Source organism: Rattus rattus, chromosome 1, assembly GCF_011064425.1.
Source record: "Rattus rattus isolate New Zealand chromosome 1, Rrattus_CSIRO_v1, whole genome shotgun sequence".
NCBI lineage: Eukaryota > Metazoa > Chordata > Mammalia > Rodentia > Muridae > Rattus > Rattus rattus.
In genome coordinates this window covers 25,820,764-25,842,626 of record NC_046154.1, presented here as the reverse complement: position 1 = coordinate 25,842,626, position 21,863 = coordinate 25,820,764, and the positions used below count along the sequence as shown (strand labels likewise).

At 44.7% G+C, this 21,863-nt stretch overlaps 1 protein-coding gene across 1 annotated transcript in view; it reads right to left on the bottom strand.

The window, feature by feature from the left end:
• Phactr4 (phosphatase and actin regulator 4) overlaps positions 1 to 21,863 on the bottom strand; it is an 81,101-nt gene that overhangs the window by 54,490 nt on the left and 4,748 nt on the right. Inside the window, exons 2-3 of the mRNA XM_032893465.1 lie at positions 20,965 to 21,265; positions 11,146 to 11,199 (exon numbers count right to left, since the gene is read on the bottom strand). Of these exons, the coding sequence (XP_032749356.1) occupies positions 11,146 to 11,199; positions 20,965 to 21,265 (355 nt within the window). The remainder of the gene's footprint in view (positions 1 to 11,145; positions 11,200 to 20,964; positions 21,266 to 21,863) is intronic.

Below are 21,863 nucleotides of genomic sequence, written 5' to 3'. Positions count from 1 at the left end.
ATAATGCTCTGGTGGATGCTAGTACTCGTAGAGAATTTATTTTTCATACAGCCCCAGTTGATCTCGCCAGAGAATTTCATCAAAAGTTCCATGTTCCTGCTTTCACTCTTCAACAAAAATTTAAAATCTCTAGAGCTACAGCTCGTGATGTAGTATTACGTTGCCAGAATTGTGTTCAGTTTCACCACCCTCCTCAGGTGGGAATTAACCCTCGTGGTCTGATTCCACTGAAACTCTGACAGATGGATGTCACGCACATATCTCAATTTAAAAATTTAAAATATATACACATGTTTTCTTTTGATACCTGTTCTGACATTATACATGCCACACTGATGACTGGTGAAAAGGCTCGTAATGCCATTAGTCATTGCTTAGAGGCGTGGACAGCCTGGGGAAAGCCTGACAGTCTCAAGACAGACAACGGACCTGCCTACACTACAAAGTCTTTTCAGGCATTTTGCCAAACAATGCAGGTCAAACATACTACAGGATTGCCATACAATCCCCAAGGTCAAGAAATTGTAAAAAGAACACATCATACTTTAAAAGAGCTCTTACAAAAACAAAAAGGGGGAATTGCCTATGGCAAAACACCAAGAGTACAGTTGTCTTTAGCTCTTTTTACTCTAAATTTCTTAATTTTGGATACGCATGGCCGCTCTGCTGCGGATCGCCATGCCCCTACTAAACCTATGATTAATCAGGTACAGACAGCAGAGACTATCAATCAGATTGTGGAAAGAACCACAGTGGCATTGGAGATACAAGAAAAATTTAATGCCCACTTGGCATCTGGCTTTCTATTAGCTAACCAATGAATAGATTTGCTTCAAGAACAAATTGAGGCGTTATATCATATGACACAGCTGTCCTGCGTTTCCTCTCTTAGAGGCTTATGTGTTACTCCATTGCAAGCTAACCTTTCTCAGTATTCTCAACAGAGCAAAGAGATCTCAATTATTTGAAAAGAAACTGGTCCATAGAAGCAGAACAATTATCGAGACAATTGCTGATGCAGATTGCTGCCTTAACAACACTAGATTGGAACCCATCATGTTTGGAGATTTCACCTCGTGGATCACCAATGCTTTCTCATTTTTTTCAAAAGAATGGGCTGGCATGTTTGCCTGGGGACCATTGTCCTCTTGGGATGTGGAGTATGTCTATGGCTTTTTTGCCATTTACGAGAGCATGCCAGACAAAGCGATTGTTTACCAGGCTATGGCGGCCATTGAAAGCGGTGCTTCTCCCAGGGTATGGCTGGCCTCTCTGATAGATTGAGAGTTCGCCCTAGATCATATTTTGTCACTGTCATGTGAAGTCATTGTATCCAGAGACGGGCAACTTTCCTCAGGCTCGGACCAACCTAAGCCAGGAGCCCGGTGGCGATAGGGTTATGTTCCAGTGACGGGTAAGGCCGAGTTCTTGAGAGGAACGACCTAAGACAGGAACAATGACGTGTATTGACGTGACACCCAGATCTAGACCAGTCATAGACAGAGGTGGCTCTGCCCTGTTTGTACATTCGGGCTGGTCCCATGCCCCTCTGCTCTGTCTCTCTCCTACTATTTAGCACACCAGTAGCCCAGAATGGTGTGTTGTACATCTCAGTCATCTCTAACCATTGGGGTGCAGTCCTAACTGCAAGAGTGGCTTGCCATGGCCGAGCTGGGCACTCTGTGAGGCATGTCTGACCTCTCTCAGACCACTACCTCCACCTAATGGGTTCATTTTTAAATAAAACAAAAAAAGGGGAGATGTAGGGAGGCTAAAAGATGGGCCAACATCCGGTGGTCGATTTGTGGTAAACACCTACAGCGCGCATGTGTTGGCATGCCCCAGCATCTACAAGGCCAGGGTGATATTCATGCTAAATAGGTTATTTCATACTCCACCAATCCCCAGTGGACAAATTTACAGCCACAGTCTGTTTTGTATATAAGGCAACTGCCTTTGTTCCTCGGGGTCCCCGTACTATCAATGAGGTGTCCTGCAATAAAGGCTGATTGAGAAGGATCCAACGGTGTTGCGTCTTCCTTGCCGGTTGAGGTGGGCGCGACAGGGGAGGAGAGACTCCAAGTTCTCTTCTGATACCTCAGATGCATACACACTCACATAATAAATAAAGCAAGCTGGGCAGTGGTGGCACACACCTTTAATCCCAGGACTCAGGAGGCAGAGGCAGGTGGCTCTCTGAGTTTGATGCCAGCCTGGTTTACAAACTGAGTTCCAGGACAGCCACGGAAAAAAAAATCAAATGAAATAAATTTTAAAAAACTTCTTTTAATGTATTTAACTTTATTTTATATGCACTGGTGTGAGATCCAGATCCCCTGGAACTGGGGTTGCAGACAGTTGTAAGCCACCATGTGGGTGCGGGGAATTGAACCCCAGTCCTCTGGAAGAACAGCCAGTGCTCTTAACTCTTGAGCCATCTTCCCAGCTCCACATATTTGTTAAAAAGTGAAAACTCCGGCATGATGACACACACCTTCAATCGCCACACTCAGGAGGCAGAGGCCAGTTTGGTCTACAGGGAGCTCCTGGACAACTGGGCCACAGAGCAGCAGCACTCTTCCTTTCCTGCTTCCCAGCTGAGATGCCAGGCAACTACTTCACACTCCTGCTGCTGGGCCTCTCGCCCACTCAGGGCAGACCCCACTGAACTGTCCACGAAAACCATCCTTCCTCCCCTAAGGTGCTCCTTTGGTCACAAGTCTGTAAAGACAATGGGCTGAAGTGCTCCTTTCTCCCTCTCAAAGACAAGGTCTCGCGTCTCCCAGGCTGTCCTCAGAGTCCCTAAGAAGACCTTTCACAGCTCAGTATGCATGGTATGAGAGCAGATCTGCAGGCTCTGAGTCCACCAGCCAGACCATCTACCAGCTGAGCTGCAACCCCAGCTGACAAGGTAATTCCTTCAGGATTTACTGATTTGGTTCAAACTTTCTTTTTCTTTTGTGAAAAGCTTTCTATTAATTCTGGGTTCAACAGGATGTGTGCGATGCTTTAGAGCACAATGTCTCTGTGTATTTAGGACAATAATCTCAAGCCTGGTTCTGTTCTGATTCTGTCCCTTTCTATGTAGCCCAGGAAGGCCCGGAGCTTTGAATCCTCCCAGTGCTGAGATTACAGACAGGTAACACCAAGCTCACACTGGCTACAACCACGTTTTTGTGCTGGAGATCAATCCATTCCCTTGTATATGTTAAGCAAGTGTTCTACCACTGCGCTGTCAGCTCAAGCTCCGCCTCCTTTCTAATCCATACGATAGCTCCTCCCAAGGCCCTCTCAGTTCTCTTGCTTCAGCCTTTCAAGTTTCAGGACTACAGACATGTGCCACGTCCACAAACAGTGACCTCTAGAATATAAGTATACAGTCCTGGTGGCGCATAATATACTATATAGTATACAGTAATCTATAACCCGGGCACTTGGAAGTCTGAGGCATGTGAATCAAGCATTCAGAGAACCTGACCTTGTGTGGAATTTTCACAACTCTCCCACATCTACCCTTATCTTTAGTGCTGCTGACCCTTGGAGCTATGATACATTTCTCCGGGTCTAACTCACACAGCCATATGCTGTTCCCTCCGTCTTTTCTTTCTGATCTGTCCAGCTGCCGGTCTCTAGCCTCCAGGGCACAGTACTTCCTTGAGCCTTTTCATTCCTCCGTCTGCATTAGACCCTCGTCTCGTCAGTTATGGGGAGTCTATGGGGAGTGTCCTCTGCCTCCAGCTGCACTGCAACCTTGGCTGCAATCATCTGTGTACTTGTCTCTTTCTTGTTGGACTGTACATTCCTTGACAGTAGACTGCGGCTGGGAGTGGTGGCCCTGTCTAACCCCAGGTTGAGGCAGAAAGACTGCTGTTTGTTCAAGAGCAGCCTGGGCTGCATGCAGAGATGTGAAGGCCAGGGCTAGGGCCAGACGCTGAGCGTCTTCCTGGATCACCTCCGCCTCATCTTATGAAACTATAAACTAATAAGTAAACAAACAAACAAGGGGGGACTGTCTCAACAGCCTCATAAAATAGCATAATACACACACAGTATACTATGGCATTCAAAAAACACTTGGGGACCAGTAGATGGCTTACTGGGTAAAAGGGCTCGCTTCAAAAGGCTGATAAGCTGACTCTCATCCCCAGGACCCACATGGGAAAAAGAGAGAATCAACTCTCTTGAGTTATGGCTGATTTAAATTACAAAATGTGCATAGGCCTAGAAATTATGAACACATAATATCACTGATCAGTTGTGTAAAAAGGAACAAAAAGGACAACATAATTGAGATTATTTCGCTAGTGTACTTTATGTGTTATAAATTAGCGGGCTGGAGGGATGGCTCAGTGGTTAAGAGCACTGACTGCTCTTCCACAGGTCCTGAGTTCAAATCCCAGCAACCACATGGTAGCTCCCAACTATCTGTAATGAGATCTGCTGCCCTCTTCTGGTGTGTGAAGACAGCTACAGTGTACTCACATACATTAAATAAATAAATCTTTAAAAAAAAATTAGCTTCCACATGAGACATAGGTTATTATAAATAGTTTCCATGAGTTATATGTTATTGTAAATTAGTTTTCACAAAGGCTTACCTATAATTTACCTATGTGCATATGATGCAGGTATATGGAAATCAGAGGTAGATGTTGGGTGTATTCTTCAATCACTCTCCACCTTATTTTTTGAGACAAGTTCTCTCACTGGGACGTGGTGCTCCCCAATTAGGCTAGGCTGGCTGGACAGAGAGCCTCAGGGATCTGCCTGTCCCTACCTCCCCAATACCCGGATTACAACAAGGCATCACACCTGGCTTTTTTGCATAGATTCAGAGAGTTTAAACTCTTTTTTTTTTAATTTTTATTTATCTAATGTATATTACAGATGGTTGTAAGCCATCATGTGGTTGCTGGGATTTGAACTCAGGACCTCTGGAAGAGTTATCAGTGCTCTTAACCACTGAGCCATCTCTCCAGCCCCCGATTCAGAGAGTTTAAAGTAAGTCTTTACCAACTGAGCTAATTCCCTAGCCTCACAACTACTTTTATTTGTATAAAAAGTTAACTTTATCTGACATTAACAATTCCAAATCTCTTTAATCCCAGCACTCAGGAAGCAGAGCAGGCAGATGTCTGTGAGTTCAAGGCCAGCCTGGTCTATATAGTGAGTTCTAGGACAACCAAGAATACACAGAGAAACCCTGTCCCAAAAAATAAAAACAAACAAAAAAGTTCATATCTCTTTCTTTTTTTTTTTTAATTTTATTTATTTTTGTATGAGTACATCAGCTGTTTTCTAGACACACCAGAAGAGGGCATCAGATCCCATTACAGATGGTTGTGAGCCACCATGTGGTTGGGGGGAATTGAACTCAGGACCTCTGGGAGAGCAGTCAGTGCTCTTAACGCTGAGCTGTCTCTCCAGCCCAAGTCCATATCTCTTAAGACCTTAAATTGTGGGCTGGAGAGACGGCTCAGCGGTTCCGTCTCTCCAGCCCAAGTCCATATCTCTTAAGACCTTAAATTGTGGGCTGGAGAGACGGCTCAGCGGTTCCAGCCCAAGTCCATATCTCTTAAGACCTTAAATTGTGGGCTGGAGAGACGGCTCAGCGGTTAAGAGCACTGACTGCTCTTCCCGAGGTCCTGAGTTCAAATCCCAGCAACCACATGGTGGCTCACAACCATCTGAAATGAGATCTGATGCCCTCTTCTGGTGTGTCTGAAGATAGCGACAGTGTAATCATAATATATAATAAATAAATAAAATATTTAGGAAAAAAAAAAAGACTTTAAATTGTATCTTTTTTGTGTGTGTATGTGGATCCAAGTGCATACTGACATATGCTTGCAGGCCATAGGTCAGTACTGGGTATTTTCTCAGTCACAGTACAATTGATCTGGAACTCACTGACTCAGCTGCACTGGATGCCTAGCAAGACCCAGAGATCACATGTCTCCACCTGGCCAGGCCTGGGGTTACACAGGCACTGTGCTTGGCCGTCAGATGAGCTGAGGTCTGAACTCATGCTCTTATGCCTATGCAGCGAGCACCTTGCCCACTGAGCTATCTATCCCCAGGCCCCTGAAACACTACCCTATTCTTTTCCTTTTTCCCTTTAAGGCAGATGGGGCAGTATGCCAACGAAAATTTGATGAAAGAATAAATCCAGTCAGTCAAGGATCCAACGACCCACCGTTACCACTCGATGGAGGTTAGGACACTAACCAGCCTTCATCGTACCCAATGTTAAAGCACATACTGTGTGCGTGTGATGAGATTATAAGCAGAAGCAGAGGGCATGCGCCTTTGTATGTTCTGTACTAAGTCAAACTACTCGTCTTTTAAGAATGTCTCTTCAGAGCTGGAGAGATGGCTCAGCAGTTAAGACCACTGACTGTGGGGTTGAGGATTTAGCTCAGTGGTAGAGCGCTTGCCTAGCAAGCACAAGGCCCTGGGTTTGGTCCCCAGCTCTGAAAAAAAGAAAAGAAAAGAAAAAAAAAAAACAAACCAAAAAACCACTGACTGCTCTTTCTGAGGACTGGAGTTCAATTCCCCAGCAACCACACGGCAGCTCACAGCCATCTGTAACTCCAGGAGATGACACTCTCTTCTGGCCTTTGAGAGCACTGACATGTCTGTGGTAGGCAGACATATATGCAGACAAAACAGCCTCATACACAAAATAAATCCTTAGCCTCGAAACCAAATTAACACCCCCAAACAAAAAAAAAATCTTAAGAAATTTTTATTTTCCAATTAACTCATTAGTAGTAATTTTTCATGTGCTTGTATTTGTACTTATGTATAGGTGCACATGCCTGCATTACACATGTTTATACAGATTCATGTGAAGACTCAAGGACAATCTCATGTGCTGTCATCCAGAACACTGCCCATCTCCTTTCACTGACTTAGAGCTCACTGCTTAGGCTAGCCTGGCTAGCCAGGGAGTCCCCAAGGATCGCCCTGCTTCTGCCTCCCCAGCACTGGGGTACAATCACTTATCACGATGCCCACCACTTTCAAGTAGAATACTTTACTAACTAAACCAACCCCCAAGCCAGCCAGCCAGCCTGCCTACCTGTCTGTCTGTCTGTCCAACCATCCATCCATCCATCCATCCACCCATCCATCCATCCATCCACCTATCTATCTTGTTTTTTGATATAGAGAATCAATCTGTAGCCCAGGCTGTACTGGAATTAATTATCTTAAGCTAGCATCAAACTAGTGATAATCCTCTTGCCTCAGTCTCCAGAATGCTGGGATTACAGGTGTGAACCAACGGGCAGGCATATATTCTTAAAGCTTTAGGAAAACACCAAACCCCACAAGAGAAGGATGAACTAACATCACTTTTAGCCTCATTTAATCTTAGAGGAATTTATCTCCTACGCCTGAAGGACTGCGACTACATCAAGTTCATGCTTCCCCCTTTGAATAGAAGGGAGGGCTGTATTGCTGACAGCGCTTTTAGCTTCCACTGTTAAGACAACATCATAAAAAATTTCCCATCAACTTTGAAACAACACACTAGCTGCGAGCATAGCTACTCAATAAATACTCTTGATCAGATAGAGCACCAGCTCTCTCCCTTCCTGACGCTGAGACCCTTCAGCACAGTTACTCATAATAATAATAAAATGGAAAAAAAAATGAAAAAAAAACAAAAAAACAAAAAACAAAAACCTATCGTTGGGGATTTAGCTCAGTGGTAGAGCGCTTGCCTAGCAAGCGCAAGGCCCTGGGTTCAGTCCCCAGCTCTGGAAAAAAAAAAAAAAATAATAATAATAAAATGAGATTATTTTAAATAATTGTATAAAATTTTAAAATTATTAAAATAATAAAATTATTTTGTTGCTACTTCCTAATTGTAATCTTGCTACTGTTATGAATCATAATGCAAATCTCTGCTATAAGAATGTCTGCGGGGTTGGGGATTTAGGCGAAGGGCCCTGGGTTCTGGGTCCCCAGCTCTGAAAAAAAAAAAAAAAAAAAAAAAAAAGAATGTCTGCTATGTGACCCACAGGGGTCTCTACCCACAGGCTGAGAGCTGCTGAGATAGAAGCGCGAGAGCAACAAACCCAAAAGCTCTGCCAGGCGCGGGAGTGCACGCCTTTAACCTAGCACTTGGGATCTCTGTGAGTTCTAGGCCAGCCTGGCCCACATAGTGAGTTCCAGGACAGCCTAAAGAGACCTAGTCTCAAAAAAGCAAAATTAGACATAGTAGACACAAAAGACCCTTGGACCACTGTCACGCTCATCCCTCAAGGGTACCTTACTTTATTCTATAATAACCTTAGTCTTCCATGCTAAGTCTTCCATAAATAAACTAAGCTAAAAGAAAACTGACCTTATTTGTTTGGCAAAGAAATTGCTCACTACACTAACAAATGGTTTCTTACATTTTTCAAATGATACAATTTTAATTAAATAAAAATGGGTATAACAGGCTGGAGAGTTGGTTAAGAGTACATGTTCTTGCAGAAGACTAGTATTCAATTCTCAGCACCTACATGGTGGCTTACAACCATCTATAACTCCAGTCCCACAGACCCAATGTCCCCTTCTGACCTCAGTAAGCACCAGGCACACATGGTGTGTGTGTGTGTGTGTGTGTGTGTGTGTGTGTGTGTGTGTGTGTGTGTGTGTGTGTGTGTCAAACACTCATACACTCAAACAGGTATTACCAGCCAGAAGGTGGTTTAGTTCCAGCCTGGTCTAGAAAGCAAGTTCCAGGACAGCGAGGGCTACACAAAGAAATCATGTCTGGGGATGGGAGCTGGGGGGCCTAAAGAGGGCATAGCTCAGTTCAGGTGGTACCTGCCTGCACGAGGATTGGGCTCAGTCCCCAGTCCCCCGCATTGCGTAAAACCAGGTGTGGCACACACCTGTAGTTCCCAACTCATCTGACCTCAATGTATAATAAGTTTAAGGCCAGCCAGACTGGGTTGCATGAGATCCTGTCTCGAAACTACTTCAAAAGGACCATCAAACCAAGCAGAGTGGTATTCTAGGCCATCCTGGTCTACAGAGTGAGTTCTAGGCTGTCCCCAGGATACATAGTGAGATCCTGTCACAAAAGTGGGTAGAGGGAGTTGGATCGAAATGGCTCATTTGGTAAAGACACTTGCTGTCAAGCCTGACTACAAGAGTTTGATCCCAAGGCCCCGTAAGGCAGAAGGAGAGACTCTTGACAGCTGTCTTCTGACCTCTACACTGCTGTGCTGAGCATACACACAAAAAATTATTAAAATATGAAAAAACCCACAACTTAAACGTGAAATTCATTTACATGTCATATACAACTTATAGGCTAAAGGTAATTTCATATAATGTTCTTATCTTTGTTTTCAGATTGTAATCCACCCCATTCTCATTCAGGCAGGCAGACTTTTCCAATTATATTAGCATTCAAAGAGTTTCAGACTTTGTAAAATTACAGACGTCATTCTACTTTATGTGTATGAATCTTTTTTTTTTTTTTTTTTTTTGGTTTTTTTTTTTCCGGAGCTTGGGACCGAACCCAGGGGCTTGCGCTTCCTAGGCAAGCGCTCTACCACTGAGCTAAATCCCCAACCCCGTGTATGAATCTTTTTCTGCATGTCTATGCACAGTGTGCGAACAGTATCCTCAGACGCCTGAAGAGGACACCGGAGCCCCTGGAACTGGGACTCCAGCCCAGGCGCTCTGTAAGAGCAGTCAGTGCTCTTAACCTCTGAGCCATCTCTGCAGCCCCATTACAGATCTGAGATCAGGGATGTCCAGAGCCTACTGTGGTGAAAATCTTTAGCGGGATACGCACGGTCCAGCCCATGACCATTCTTGTCTCGCTTATCTCCTTGTGCTTTGTTCTCTCTTCCTTCCTTCCTTCCTTCCCTCATCCTGTCTTCCCTGTTCTTTGAAAGATCTCACATAATGTAGGCACGGCCCTCTAACTGCTGGAGGACGGCCTCCTGCACGCCTGTCCCAGTGCAGGGCCACATCTCACGTCTGCAGCTTATTGTACCAACACATCTTTAGGAACAGTCACTGTGCTGTGAAAATAAGTTCAATCTCCCCAACCCTCACAATGATTTCAAGAGTAACTTGATGACAAAACTAGGTTTATTAACAAGGTGCTGTCTGCCCTCTAGCGTTCAAACTAAAGATCTCCCATGAACTAGCTATACTCTGTAAAACCTCCAACATGCTCAGCCCGCTAGGCTCATTAAAATCAGAAAAATGAATAAATAAACAAATAAATAAATATCATCTCAATTAAGACCAAAAATGTAACCTGAACTTCCTGATTATGGCTACCAGGTCAGAAAGTTCAGCCTCAGTCATATCAATGGCAATAGAGCAAGACAGAAGAAAATAAATATCTCAAATACACTTCCTAAGGCCTGGGGCTCTAGCTTGTGGTATGTTACACTGCCTGCATATACACATGAGGTGTGTGTCTCTCCTAACCACAGAACCATCTTCCCAGTCCCTTACATCTAATTTGCAATACAGCAAATGTCAGCAAACAGAAGCTCATTAGGACCCTTAATTATGTTGAAAGTATGAATGGAGCCCAGCACTGTCATGCACTCAGGAGGCAATGGCAGAGGGAGCTCTAAAAGTTCAAGACCAACCTGGTCTACATAGTGAATTCCAGGCCAGTGGAGCTACAATGAGATCCTGTTTCAAAAAAAAGCAAAACAAATGAGCACTGGCTGCTCTTCCAGAGGACCTTCAATTCCCAGGAACCACATGGTAGTTCACAACTGTCTGAACTCCACTTCCAGGGGAATCTGACACCTCACACATATAATGTTAAATAAATTTTTAAAAAAAAAGAAAAAAAAAAAACAAAAAAAAACAAAAAAAAACCAAGAACACCAAAAACCCTAGTGCGGAGGCAGGAGGATCTCTTTGAGTTCGAGGCAGACTAGTCTACATGAGCTCCAGGACAGCCAGGACTAGGTAGAGAGATCCTGTCTCAAAAGCAAGAACTAAAAATAAAATAAAGAACAAAAGCTAACGAACTAGAGTATGAACGCAAAGTCGGAGGCACTGTCTGCCATCTGCACCCTGAGCGTGAGACAATGCACTCAAAGCTCTAACAGGCAAGGACAAAGCACAAGCGTCAGTAAGAGCACAGGCCACACTCACCAAATGGATCCTCCATGCCACTGTTAGCCAGCGTAGGCAGAGGAGGAATAGCTTCTGAAAAGAGAAAAGGTAAACACAATGCTGAAAATGTCAAATTTACCATTTTGTAAGTTTCTCAAAAAAAAAAACCAAAACAACTCACCAACACTTTTTCTTTTTTTTTTTTTTTTTTTCTTTTTTTTTTTTTCGGGGCTGGGGACCGAACTCAGGACCTTGTGCCTCCTAGGCAAGCGCTCTACCACTGAGCCAAATCCCCAACCCCAACTCACCAACACTTTAATAAGTATCTAACATTATTGAAAACTGTAACTTAAACTTTTTTTAAGACTTATTTATTATATGTGAGTACACTGTAGCTTTCTTAGACACACCAGAAGAGGGCATCAGAGCTCATTAGAGATGGCTGTGAGCCACCATGTGGTTGCTGGGATTTGAACTCAGGACCTCTGGAAGAACAGTCAGTGTTCTTAACCACTGAGCCATCTCTCCAGCTCCCAGAAAAAAGTTGTTTTGTTTTTTTTTTTATTTTTGCTGTTGTTTTTTGAGACAGGGTTTCACTTTGTAGCTGCCAATTTATGGAGATGTCCCTGTCTCTGCCTCTTGAGTGCTAGTGTTAAAGTTCTCCAACACCATGTCAATTAAGAACTTTGACTGACTATAAATACTGACCACTTCTCAAGGGTCAAATCGGCCTTATCCAGCTCTGTGCCCAGACCGGTTTCCTAACCAACCTCTCTATGGTTTTGTCCTAAGCACGTTCCCTGATCAGCAGTGCGAATGCAAACTCTAATTGGAGTCAATTATGAGCAGAGAGAACTGGGATTAAGATGGGGTTTTGGAGTAGACTCCCGGGCAGGGCGGATACAGGGTCAAGTGCACAGCACTGATTCCCTCTGGCACAAGGTGCTGTTGGTCCAACTCTTAGAGAGTTTCAGCAGTGGTGGGCAATGCTATGGGAAGGAATGTAACAAACAGGTAAGGCACTGTCATCTGACAGGTAGACAGGAAAACCTCAAAGTATCCTTTGTAACCTCCAGAGTTCATCTCTCTCTTGAAGCAAGATGGCTAAAAGCTCTGAGGACCAGCCTAAGAACGAATAATCAGAGCTGCCAGCTCCAGAGGTAGCTAGTTCACCACAGAAGTCATGGTATATGATCCTATGTATGCTGTGTTTGTGATCCTATGTGTGCTGTGGTATGTGATCCTATGTGTACTGTGTTATATGATCCTATGTGTGCTGTGTATGTGATCCTATGTGTGCTGTGGTATGTGATCCTATGTGTGCTGTGGTATATAATCCTATGTGTGCTATGGTATATGATCCTATGTGTGCTTTGGTATATGATCCTATGTATGCTATGGTATATGATCCTATGTATGCTATGGTATATGATCCTATGTGTGCTTTGGTATATGATCCTATGTATGCTATGGTATATGATCCTATGTGTGCTGTGGTATGTGATCCTATGTGTGCTATGGTATATAATCCTATGTGTGCTATGATATGTGATCCTATGTGTGCTGTGGATCTTATGTGTGCTGTGGTATGTGATCCTACGTATGCTATGGAATAAGATCCTATGTGTGCTATGGTATGTGATCCTATGTGTGCTATGGTATGTGATTCTATGTATGCTATGGTATGTGATCCTATGTGTGCTATGGTATGTGATCCTATGTGTCCTGTGGTGTACCAACAGAAGGGCCCTGAATGGGAAAGAATGAAACGTTAGTATATGGAATCCAGATATCTGAGCTGATGCCTGCTGTGCTTAGATGTGTTAAGAAACTTGTCCCCAGGGTGCTCGTATTGGAAAATGGAACCTTTAAGAGCTAGGGCCTAATGGAGAGAGAACACTTAGGGCCTTTGAGGGAACTTTTAAGTTTATGAGAGGGCAAGCTGTTATAAAGGCCTGAGCCTGACCTTTCTCCTCCCATGCGTGCCTCCTGCCACTGCCATGTGTGGGTAGTAAGGTCCTCACAAGAGGCCCTCAGCAAAAGGTGGAAAACTTACTGGTTCACAGCACTTAGGGAAATCTCTGTCTAATCATTACTTAACCACTAAGCCAAACAAGTGCAGATTACAGTTGGTCCACAGAACAAAGAACACACAAGTTACAAGTGTGGTCCAAGACAGTCACCAAAGCAAGACCAGAAGAAACCCACAGCAAGGGAAGTTTATTCCAGAGCTGCGAGATCATATGACTTTAAATGGCCAATACATATATCCCTGTGTGTATGTGCTGTGTATGTGTGTAAAGCCAAAGAAAAAGGGTCTAAAAGTAAGAGAGTCAGCAAATAAATAGAAAAGTATGGCTTGTAACTAACTAGGCAGGAAAACGCAGTCAAAAAAGCTGAATCGGGCCAGGGGTGGTTCTTTAATCCCAACAGTCAGGAAGCAGAGGCAATCTGACTTCTGTGAATTAAGAGGCTAGCCTGGCCTACATAGCAAGTTCTAGTGCAGCCCCAGGCTACATGATAAAACTATCTTTAAAAAAAAAAGAAAGAAAGAAAAGAAAAGAAAGAGGAAGAAGGGGGAAAAATCTGAATAAAGGAATTCTAGCTGTTAAAGATTTAAAATAAGCTACAAAACACCACTAAAACACTAACTCTAAAGAATCAAAGGGTTGGGTTGGGGATTTAGCTCAGTGGTAGAGCGCTTGCCTAGGAATCGCAAGGCCCTGGGTTCGGTCCCCAGCTCCGAAAAAAAAAAAAAAATAACCAAAAAAAAAAAAATCAAAGGGTTGCTATGCACACAGCTCAATGGAAAACACATTTCACGGGATTTGCGCTCTAACAGCTCACGCAAAAGTCATCTCTAATTAATTATTTAATTTTTGTTTGTTTGTTTTGTTTGTGTGTTTTCAAACCCTGGCCTTACTCTGTAGCTCAGACTGGCCTAGAACCTTGTGCCTAGTGTAGCCCAAACTCACAGCAAACCTCAGCTAGCCCCCTTGGTACTGGGATTACAGGTGGGACCAGCCCGCCAGGACAGGAGTGTCAGGGACTAGCAGTCCGTGGGCATGTTTACCGTGCCCAGCCATGGAGGGTGGACACTGTTGCTTTGTTCAGCTGTCTGGAGGGTTGTCAGAATCAGAGTGCTAAAGCCCGAGTGTTAACACTCCCAGCATTCCAGATCACTCTCTCCCCTAGACACACAGCTAAACATGTTTCCACTCCATTACATTCTTATGCTCAAAACCACTCCCTCTACCTAGAATAACCTTAGGGCTAGGGAGACAGTTCTCTCTGGAAAGTGCTGTCTCGCAACCATGATGATCTGAGTCTAATCACCAGAAGACATGATGGCTTAAAAATAAAATAAAATAAAATAAAATAAAAGCTAGAACAAGAAGATTCCTGAGGGGCTGGAGAGATGGCTCAGCGGTTAAGAGCACTGACTGCGGGGTTGGGGATTTAGCTCAGCGGCAGAGCACTTGCCTAGCAAGTGCAAGGCCCTGGGTTCGGTCCCCAGCTCCGAAAAAAAAAAAAGAAAGGAAGAGCACTGACTGCTCTTCCAGAGGTCCTGAGTTCAAATCCCAGCAACCACATGGTGGCTCACAACCATCTGTAATGAGATCTGATGCCCTCTTCTGGTGTGTCTGAAGACAGCTACAGTGTACTCACATACATTAAATAAATTAAAAGGGGTTGGGGATTTAGCTCAGTGGGAGGGCGCTTTCCTAGGAAGCGAAAGGCCCTGGGTTTGGCCCCCAGCCCCCAAAAAAAAAAAAAAAAAAAAAAAAAAGAACCAAAAAATAAATAAAAAAAAAAAAAAAGAAGATTCCTGAGGTTTATTGGCCAGGCAGCCTGACCTACTTGGAGAGTTCCAGGCCAATAGGAGACCCCGTCTCGAACAATGTGTGCATCTGAGGAAGGATACCAAAGGTTGGCCTCTGGCCTCCACACCTAGTCATGTACCTGTGTGAACACATGCGCCTTAAAAGAAGGTGGTAGGGGAAAAGTAAGGCAAGAACCTGGAGAGTGACAGGTTCCTGAGTTCCTACTTACTCTGACCCAGACCACACTGGGAAAATCACCGTCTATACTGCTTCCTGCACTGGTTACCAAAACACAAGTCTTTTTGTTCCCCAGACAGGGTTTCTCTGTGTAGCCCTGGTTATCTTGGAACTCACTCTGTAGACCAGGCTGGCCTCAAACTCACAGATCGACCTGCCTCTCCTGAGTGCTGGGATTAAAGATGTCCACCACCACTGCCCAGCCCAAAACAGAATCTTAAACTAGATATCAGTAATGCCTTTAATCCCAAAACTCAAGAGAATCGTTGCAATTTCAAGGACAGTGAGTTCCAGGTCAACAAGGGTGACCCCAGCCTCAAACAAAGCAATATAATGGTTTAGTTCCTATCTAAATTTTATATATTTATTTATTTTTTTTTTAAATTCTTTTTTTCGGAGCTGGGGACCGAACCCAGGGCCTTGCGCTTCCTAGGCAAGCACTCTACCACTGAGCCAAATCCCCAACCCCATATTTATTTTTTATTAATTAATTTTTTTCTTTTTTGGTTTTTTAAGATAGCGTTTCTCTGTATAGCTCTGGCTGTCCTGGAACTCAGTCTGTATAGCAGGCTGGCTTCGAGCTCAAACCAACCATGCTCTGCCTCCTGAGTGCTGGGATTAAGGGCATGCACCACTACAGCCCAGCTCTAAATTTTATTTCCACTTGAAAAAGTATGTATATGCAGTTGCCTATATGTCTGTATGTGCACCACATGGGAGCCCATAGTCCTTAGAGGCCAGAAGAGGAATCTGACCCCTGGACTTACAGACGGTTATAAGCCTTGATGTACACATGCATGCCACGGTATGCATGTAGAAGTCAGCATGCAAGCACTGCTCTCTCCTGCTACCATGTATGTGGGTGACAGGAATTAAACTCAGTTTAACCTAGCTCCATGTGTTTACTGCCTGAGCCAGCTCAGCCCCAGGTCCCTACCTATTTTTAAATGTATCTCTATTTATCCATCAAACTGCTGTATTTCTGTAATACCTCAGAGTTTTGGAGACTGTGCTGAACATCATTACATCATCATGCTCACGAAACAAGCAGCCTCTGCCATACAACAGCAAAACAAACATATTTGCTGGATACCATCTTGGTTCTGATACTCTCCAAAACTAGATCTGGCCACTTTTGGCATTCCTTCATTCATAGGACACTGAGCGAATAATGTTCTGAAGGGAAACCCAGAGCTGAGGCTAGGAAGGGGGCTTGGTGATTAAGAGCAAGGCCGCTCTTACAGAGCTCTCGGGTTTGATTCCCAGCACCCTCATCAGGGCTCACAACTGCCTAACACTCCAGGTCCAGGGGACCCAATGCCCTCTTCAGCAGGACTCACGGGTACGTGGTACATATGCACGTACTCAAGTCTACATACATAAGTGGAAAAAGGAATACCAAGCTGTGTGCTATGCAATAAGCATGAAGCCTAAGACCTTACTTATCCTATGCTGGAGCTGGAGCTCTGTGGTAATTAGAACTGCCATTATGACAATAACTATTTAAAAAAATGAAGACAAACTTTCTTCAATGAAGAATACTTTGAAAAAGGTCTCCATGGATGTTAGCAATAGCTTCTATTAAGATACAAAAGAAAGGGTGGGAATACAGAACTTACCCATCACATACAGGCCCCAGCATGGCAACAAGGCAGCCTCCCCCACTCCCCTCAAAACACCTCCATGTTTTACCAGGGGACAGACTCTTGGTCCAGGATCCGCCCACTCACTTTTCCTTTGCTAGAAACAGCAGCAGCAGGAGGAGGGAGAGGAGGAAGAGGAGGAAAAGAAGAAAATGACGGTGAGGAAGAGGAAGAGGAAGAGGAAGAGGAAGATGCTCAGGCCACTTGTCCCTGGAAACATTCCATTAGGTAAAGCAAGAAGCCATTATCCCCATGCTCAAAATGAAAACCTAAGGCCCAATGATGTGACATAAACTGAGGCATGTGGTACAGGCCTATGTCTCAGCACTTTTGAGACTGAGGCAGGAGGATCATTTCAGGTGCCAGGCTAGCCTCAGAGTTTCAGACCAGTGTGAGCAGAGAGAGAGACCCTCTTTCAGGGGCTGGAGAGATGGCTCAGCGGTTAAGAGCACTGTGTCTTGTGGGGTTGGGATTTAGCTCAGTGGTAGAGCGCTTGCCTAGGAAGCACAAGGCCCTGGGTTCGGTCCCCAGCTCGAAAAAAAAAGAACCAAAAAAAAAAAAAAAAAAAAAAAAAAAAAAAAAAAAAAAAAAAAGAGCACTGTGTGCTCTTCCAAAGGTCCTGAGTTCAAATCCCAGTAACCACATGGTGACTCACAACCATCTATAATGAGATCCGGTGCCCTCTTCTGGTATTCTTAATCATAATAAATAAATAAATCTTTTTTAAAAAAAGACCCTCTTTCAAACAAAACAAATTAATTTTAAAAATAAGAGGCTAAGGGCTGGGGAGATGGCTCAGCGGTTAAGAGCACTGACTGCTCTTCCAGAGGTCCTGAGTTCAATTCCCAGCAACCACATGGTGGCTCACAACCATCTGTAATGGGATCCGATCCCCTCTTCTGGTCTATCTGAAGACAGCTACAGTGTACTTATATAATAAATAAATCAAAAAAAAAAAAAGAGGCTAAGATGGCCACACAACGATCAAGACCTATATTTAGTGTGAATTTACCATCTGTCTCTTTTCCTACCCCAACCTGGAGTCAGTTCTGTAAGACCTATAAACCTCCAGAGGTGAAAACACTTCCACTGCTCTATCCTCGGGGCCTAAAGCATTAACTTTCATTCGTGGTTGAATGAGTAAAAGGGTGGGTCTGGAAATAAAGCAGACCAACATGTAAAGAGAGAAGGGGGGAATAAATCCTTCCTCACTACAGTGTCAAAACAGAACAGATCTAAGGTGCACATCCATCAGTTTAAAGGCTGAACTATTCCAATCCAGCACTGAGAAGGTTGAGGCAGCACTGAGAGTTTGAGGGTAGCCTGGGCTATGTAGCAAGATCCTATTTCAATCCTATTCCAAAAAGAAAAAACTAAGAGAAAGAACGTAGACTAATTACACTGACTCAATTCCACTGGAATGTTATGCATTTTACTTAACAATTTAAGTACAAGAGTAGAAGTGGGTTGCTGTTTCTGATGTCACATTCACGGCATGTACCGACAGAAAACCGAGACTAAGCTGCAGGTTAAGTCTGACCAAAGGTTTTTAACTGAGCATACTCTGAAAAAGAATATGTGTTTGAGTTCTGTCTTCAGAGTTAGGTTTCGGGAGCCAAAGCTGCCTTATTTAATCTCTCACAGACATGCTTCTTAACAAACTTTTAACCATCTTCTTGCCTCTTTTTCCTTTTTTTCTCAAATCATGGTCTTACTGTGTCGTTCTGGCTGACCTAAAACTTGCTGTGAAGACCAGGCTGCCCTCAAGTGTAACCACCTTTTAATAAAAGCTTAAAACCACAACTAAGTAATTCATCATCCTTTTGTCCCCAAGGCCCCATAAAATTGCTTTTCTGCCTAGACGGGGATAAGCAGGCCAGAGTGAAGGTGGCAATCTTAGGCAAAAGACTCCAGGGTTCCATGAATTTCAGTCCCTTATAAATCAGTTTGTTTGGAATGGAAAGTATTTCCATAATTTTTCTCTTACATTCAGTTCTCAGCAAATTAAAGCAGTTTGTGGCAATATGATTGAGAGCTGCATTGAATCTGAGGAAACAGAAAACCTTAGGCTTGCCATTTACTTCAGCTTTCCTACCTGGGCAACTGTACACCTTGGGCCAGTCACTTAACATTTTAGAGGCAAGGTTGCATCAACTGTAAAGTGAGAACCAATACCTCCGGGAATTGTGGTGAGGACGTAATAGTTATACAATGTGTATTAATAACTTATAAAAATGTACATGACTCTTCAAACATAGCACGGACACCACTCTCCTGTGAGTAAATAAGCCAGAAGGTAGTGATCCTGCTGGAAATTCACAATTTAAGAGGTGCGTTGGTGCCACCATAATAATCTTAAACTCAGAAAGGTAAACACAAGTTAGGAGAGCCCAAGGCCAGGGTGGGCAACAGAGTGATCCAATCTCCAGGAAATAAATTTCTATTCCCAGTGATTGAAGAATAGCTGGGGCTAGAGGCATAAGCTTGGTGACAGAGACGTGCTGCACTCGGTCAAAATCCTGGATACCATTCCTAGCACAATGAAACACGAAAAAAAATTGTGGGCTAGCAAAATGGATCAGATAGTAAAGGCTCTTGCCCTGCCAGCCTGGCTCAGGAACCCACATGAAAGTAGGAGAGAACCAACTCCACACAGTTCTCTAAAGTCGCAGCGGTACTATCTCAGCTTCCCGCCCTCCCAGACACGTTTAAGAAACATTTTTTTGAGACAAGGTCTCAGTTATGTAGATCTAGCTGGTCTTGAATTCATGCTCCTCCTTCCATAGTCCCGGGAGAATTGGGGGTACAGGGATGTGCAGCCACAAGAAGTTAGGGAAGACAGCCGACAGCCTGTATTAAATACCTTCCACCTCGATGCAGTAACACCATCTAAGAGTCTCAAAGTCTTTTCCGTTATGAAATGTCAAACAGAATAATGAAGACTTTATTTGCCTATATTTCTAGGGTGGGAATTTCGCCTCAAAACACCTTTCCTGATTCATGGAAAGGAGCCTGAACTGTCTTCACTCAAGTAATTTGAAATACTAATCGATTTTCAAAGGTTATCTAACTTGGCCTTTAAAAGCTTTACCCCTACGCTAAGTCTCGAGATCCGTTCGACCCAACATACAGTTGCCACTATTTAATCAAAAGGAACAAATCCACACAACTCAGCGGTATTCAGTAAGAACATATTTTATCACTCTTTCCCTAAATTGCCTTATTTTTTTTTCACCTGGTTAAAAAAAAATGCTTTCTAGAATCTACTGGGTTTCTAGGTTTTTCTACAAAGCAGGTGCTTTCAGTGAGCTGACTTTTTCTTTGGACTTTTTGTTTAAAAAAGAAGGCTGTAGTCTGGAGAGTCGAAGAGCTGCGTGGGCAAATGAAATGCCGAAGACTGCAGGCAATGAATGATGCCCTGGTAATCACTCTCCAACGATTTTCAGGTTTCCGAAGCGATGATTCGCCCGAGTTCTTTGCCGCCGCCCCCACCCCCACCATCGCAGCTGCCACACGTATCGCGGCAAATTTCCACTCTTTCTCGGTTTCCGGGATTGAGGCTCCAAGTCTCACTTCTTTTTCTTAAGACTCCATCCACTGGAGGAGAAAAGCGCCTTGAATTTTGATCCCTAGCTACCGGGGGCTGACATTTAGAAAGAAGTTTGGACAATTAAAACTTCCAGGTTTCCACTGAAACTATGCCAGGCTCCTAAGCCTCTGCTCTGCTAAGCCAGGATGCAGAGGTCTGAGGGAGGTCATTTTTTGAAAGATGGACTTTGACCCGATCCAGTTACAGTAACCGGATCCCCGGGGAGCAGTCCCCAGCAGGACGTGCGGGCTCCCCTGGAGACCGCGACTCTGTGCACAGCCACAAAAGGGGTAAAGCGGAGCAGACAAAAGGGCCCCGCGGAGGCTGGGGGGCGGAGAGCGCGAGTCTGCGCCGGCCGGCCACAGGCGGAGACACCGCCGCGGGACCGTTGTGGGAGGGCCGAGGAGGGAGGAGGCTACCGCCCGCCACGCCCTGGCTGCACGGACCGCCACCGGCGCCGTTACCCCCCCTACCCCGGCCCGGACCGCGACCCCCAGCCGAACCGAGACCGCTGCTCCGGCGCGCGCGTGGGAGACGTTCACTTTCCCTACTTTGGGAAACTCACCCAGGTCGCCGCTGCCTCCTCTGGCTCCACAGTACTTTCTCCCGGAAATCCTACCTGGTCTCTGGCCGCCTGGCTCCAGCCAGAGCCTTCGGCCCCAGGGGAGGGGGGACGGAGGGAGCGGGCCGGACAGTGAGGGTAGGAAGTGCGGCCGCGGAGCCTCACGGGACTTGTAGTCCACTCCTGTGGCCAGCGGTGTGGCGAGCGGGACAAAATGGCGGGAACCGCCGGCCCTCCGCTGCGAGGCGCCTGGTCCCCTAATCTGCCGATCTGGGCATGCGCCGCCCGCGGACGGTGCGCTGCACTAAAACGGATTTGGGCAGCTTGCCCAGTTCTGAGCAAGGCGAAGAAGGTCTCGGGGCTTGGGAGGACACGTTCAGTAACAGACTCTCCGGGCGATGCCCAAGAAAGGATGTGTGTGAGTGTTCTACAAAAGGAGAGCAGTCTGCCTCAAACTATTGAGTGCCAGTTTGAAGTGTAAAAAACTTACAAGTTACCTGCAAGGTTGTATGAAAGTACGGAACCCAGCCCAGTAAGCACAGACATTCTACATCCACATTCCCAAGTGTTTGATTTTTTTTTTCCCCCACTATTACCTAGTGGAAGCCACCATCTGTCTCTAAGTGGCAGTCATTCAGGCTCCAGGGCTGTATCGCCCTCCAGACCCTCCTTGCAGCTGCTGGAGATCTTTGTAAATGCCAAACCCATGGGTCACACCTATATGAGACCTAAATGTATACATACGATACATACAGAGGGAAACAGAAAATTTATCCCTTTTAAGTACATAATCCATAACACTAAAAAAAATAGCAATAAAATTACAACCCACTTGTGGCACACCATTATTCCTAAGTGCTCTGGAGACAGGGGCTGGAATATTGCTGTGAGTTCCAAATCAG